General features: G+C 33.3%; 1 protein-coding gene across 1 annotated transcript; it reads left to right on the forward strand.

Moving 5' to 3' along the window:
• Positions 1-1,744: 1,744 nt before the first annotated feature.
• On the forward strand, positions 1,745-2,422 carry LOC118754511 (the record flags this gene model as incomplete). Its single annotated transcript, XM_036489389.1, has 3 exons — positions 1,745-1,753; positions 1,814-1,993; positions 2,051-2,422. Coding segments are annotated over exons 1-3 (561 nt in total), but the record flags the coding sequence as incomplete, so codon positions are not given.
• Between the last annotated feature and the right edge of the window lie 390 nt (positions 2,423-2,812).

Raw genomic sequence — 2,812 nt, forward strand, 5'->3', positions numbered from 1 at the left:
AATACAAGTTCAGTTAAATTTTCGGTATTCGAAGTATTAAAAAATGATAATCCAGAAATCGACGAAAATGAACATAAAAGTGTAAAAAATTCATGGAATTATTCAATTTATTTATATTAAAATTCTTTTGTAAAATTTTGTATTACTTTAGAAAGTTGAGTGTATCTTTTGTTTATAGAACTTTTTATTAAACAAGTAATTTTTAAGCAAAAAGCAAAACCAACTTCAATTCTCAAATACAAATTTTGGAGTACCGTTAATTTTTAATGATAAACCAAATTACGGGTAAAAAAAGAATTATTGGGATCGGTTCACGCGGTCCAAAGTTATGCGGTGGCATACATAAAAGAAGAAAAAATACTCCGAAGAATTGATAACCTCCCCTTTTTTGAAGCCGGTTGAAAATGTTTGAGTTCTTTGTAAATTTTATGTAAATAAAATGCAATTTATGAAACTTTAAAAAGTTTATTTAAAATTTTAGTTATTGCATACTGCGAATTTTCAGTATTTTCTGATGATATATATTTAGAAGTATGAACCCCTCCCCCCAAAAAATACATTCCTGGGTGCCCCCTGGCACTTCGTATTTATTATTTGTAAAAAATATACTTTTACTTCCAAAATGTTTGTAATTTTAAACATTTCATGTGTATATTTATGTGTATACATATATTAAACAACTCATGTTTAAAATCAAATGTTGAACATGTTGTGCGTATACTTAAACAGATTCTTGTTGAAAAATAAACACTTTTCAGTAGTAGTTTTACATGCAATTTTTAGAGTGTAGTTCTGCGTTGAGTTCCCTTCTGCAGTATACGCATAAAATCGAACGATAAATTTGCCAACAACTGATAAGCGAATTATTGAAAACTAAAGGTAAATTGTTATTGTTTTTAGCCCTCAATGCGATGCGCATTATTGCCTTTTCGAAAAAGAATTATTATTATTATTGCCTTTTGCTGCTGGGCATTATTTCCCTTTCGATATGGCAATAACGCTGACGGGCTTCATTTCCTAAAAAATTAAATGAAGCCGGCGGGCGCTATTTCATATTTATTGTGGTTGCCTCCATTTTAGAATATGTACATCCGAAACCATCTTCTAAATAAAAACTAATATTATAACATTGACTAAATATATTTTTTCCTTTGTTATAAGAAGAAATTGAAATTAACAAATTTCAATGCACATATTTAATACATATGTATGTATGTATGTACACTAGACTGCATCACCAAAAAAAGTTGCGGTTTTTAAGCCGGGATTACAAAACTTGTTATATTTTAAGACGTCCACCAAAATATTTCGGAAAAATATTACGATTTAAGCGAGCTGGACCGATTTGAAAATACCTCCGAAAATGGAGTTTTTTATGAATAAAGGTAGTTTCTTAAAGCATTTTTTGAAAAAGCGAGAGAAAAACTACTCACGGGCTTTATTTCCTTTTTTTTATGAAATAAATCAATTGGACGCCCGCTATTCCTTTTCTTTGGGAAATAAAGCCCGCGGCCGTTATTGTTCTTTCGCAAAGGAAACACAGCCCGCAGGCCTCATTCAGCCCAATTCTGAATGACAACTCTCGGGGAATTTATTCTCTTTTCCCTTTCCTCCTATTCTGAATGGCAAATGTCATGAATTTTTTCCTTGCGGGTAAAAGAAGCTATTACGAATGCCAAAAAAAGGGAGATTGTGATGACATTTCTGGAGAATTTTTCCGCCAAGAAATTTAAAGAGAGTCCTTATGAAAAATGTAAGTAATTAAATTTTTGCATAATAAAATGATTATTAATAACATTATTATTACACCCAGGTCAAAAACACCCTTAAGCAGCAGATCGAGCTGCTTTGCAGTCGCATGCAGGCGCACCCAGACATTGCGCGCGGTTTTTATAAAGGCCAGAAGGACGATGTTAACAAGCTTTGGCGCCAGGTGGAAGAGGATTTAAACTCGGCTGGACCACCAATGAAAAATGTGTGCGAATGGAAAAAGGTAAGGATGATAAGCTACTTGAGGTTATAAATAATAAAAGTGCAATACATATTTCAGGTTTGGGCTGATCAAAAAAAAAAATACGTACGGCGAAAGGCTGCCCAAAATCTAAAAGCTGGCAAAGGAACTGGTGGAGGACCCAACATGGAACAAAAATTGTCGCCTACTGAAGAAGCAATCTACGAGTTAGTTGGGATGAAGGAATCTGTGGAAGGTGTATCAGACACATTAAAGTTTGGCCTTTCAAGTCATGTGACAAAGTCACCTGCAGATAATTCCACAGCAGAGAATTATATACTCGATAGCACTTTTGAAATACTCCGTATCAGCCGAAAACGAAAAAAACACAACGCTCCGCAAAGCGAGCCAAAAAAGCAAAATAGCTATCCTAACGATATGTTTGTAGAGGAAATCGGTGTACAAAAAGAGGTGTGTGAGTCAATAAAAGAGGCTGTGACGGGTTTAAAGGACCAAAAGGAAATTACAAAAAAAATGTATCGCTCCCTTGATCGGATTTATGACGTTCAAAGGCAAAATTTTGAAAAAATGTTTCAACTAGAACAAGAAAAAGTGGAAGAAATGAAGCGACATAATTTATTTATGTAAAAACTTAGACTTAGTGAAGTGGAGAGTAAAATAGAGAGAAATCGTCGTCTATCGGAGATAGAAGAGTTAAAGGGCAATATTAAATAATAAGATTTTTTTTGTTGTTTTGTACAGTGATGGAAGAAATAATAGAGTTTTTATTTTGACCCGTTTTTTTACCCGTTTTGGCTATATTTAATATATGTATATTAACACACACTACCTTGCCAGAGA

Source organism: Rhagoletis pomonella, unplaced genomic scaffold (assembly GCF_013731165.1).
Source record: "Rhagoletis pomonella isolate Grant_MI unplaced genomic scaffold, Rhpom_1.0 Rhpom_scaffold_04039, whole genome shotgun sequence".
Classification (NCBI taxonomy): Eukaryota; Metazoa; Arthropoda; class Insecta; order Diptera; family Tephritidae; genus Rhagoletis; species Rhagoletis pomonella.